We start from the raw sequence: 1,018 nt of genomic DNA, 5'->3' as shown, positions 1-1,018 counted from the left end.
AAGGTGTCCACTACTTGGGCCCGAATATTATGCACATTGCTTCCGATCCATACCGGTAGCACTACCTCTCCGTGATTCCAAATGTATCTACACGTCAGACCCTTTATCATAAAACAAGACCTACGTGTAACTTGCCCCACACAGCACTCCTTAGTCACTATAGACTCACCTGGGCCCCAGTGTCCACTAACATACGCCGCCTCTTATATTAACATGTGACAATCACCGCTCCTCCTCCAAGTCCTCCAAGTCCTCCAATCCTCCTTCACGGTGCACACGTGGAATCAAAGTCTTTACCGGCGGCCTTGGCGGGCGGCTTGCTCGGCCCCGTAAATGTTTAAAGACGGCTCAACGCGCCCCCCGACGCGCATCCACCCCCCACTCGGCAATTCCTCGCCCAATGTCCCTGTCCACCGCAGTTAAAACACCGCATTCCACCCCTGTTTGCACACTCTCTCGCAAAGTGGCCGGGTTGTCCACAAGCATGACAGACTCCCTCACGCATCGTGAAAACGTTTCTCTCTTCCGTCTCCGGATGAGCCCTCCGCTCTGCCTCACGTATACGCACGGCCACATTAACGGCTGCGTCGAAAGTTTCCGGCATCGCGAGACGCGTGTGTTCCCCCACTCTGCCCGGCAAGCCGTTTAAAAACGCGTCCAAAGCTCTTTCATCCGCTCCGGAACGGCGTATCGCAGCCGTTGCGGCATCTTCCTCCTCCTTCCACGTATGGCTGTTCAATTCACGAATGCGGTCCGCAAATTCCTCGATCCGCTCCCTGGGTGCCATGCGGACGCCAGCAAGCATCTCTCTTTAGAACCGCCGGTTTTTCACCCCCCCGGAACCTTTCTAAGAGAGTCTTCCGAGCGTCATCGTAGGTTTCAACGGCCCCTGCTCTCTCCTTCGCCCGCCGGTGCTTTAGTGCCCCCACCGCGGGTGCGTATGGTGACCACACTTAGCTTATCGTTGTCGTTCCAACCACCGAGTTTCGCCACCTGTTCCACTTGCGAGAAGAACGTG

The 1,018-nt window shown here is 56.1% G+C and overlaps 1 protein-coding gene across 1 annotated transcript; it reads right to left on the bottom strand.

The window, feature by feature from the left end:
- Window positions 1-337: 337 nt before the first annotated feature.
- LOC124168372 lies at window positions 338-805 on the bottom strand. Its single transcript, XM_046546581.1, has one exon. It carries the CDS (start codon window positions 803-805, stop codon window positions 338-340), a length of 468 nt encoding a protein of 155 aa, XP_046402537.1.
- Between the last annotated feature and the right edge of the window lie 213 nt (window positions 806-1,018).

The sequence above is a fragment of the Ischnura elegans genome, chromosome 11, assembly GCF_921293095.1.
Source record: "Ischnura elegans chromosome 11, ioIscEleg1.1, whole genome shotgun sequence".
Taxonomy (NCBI): Eukaryota; Metazoa; Arthropoda; class Insecta; order Odonata; family Coenagrionidae; genus Ischnura; species Ischnura elegans.
This window is presented reverse-complemented; position numbering and strand designations above follow the sequence as displayed.

Excerpts from the sequence above, each read along its gene's own strand:
- LOC124168372 (XM_046546581.1), bottom strand. The coding sequence starts at position 805 with ATGCTTGCTGGCGTCCGCATGGCACCCAGGGAGCGGATCGAGGAATTT.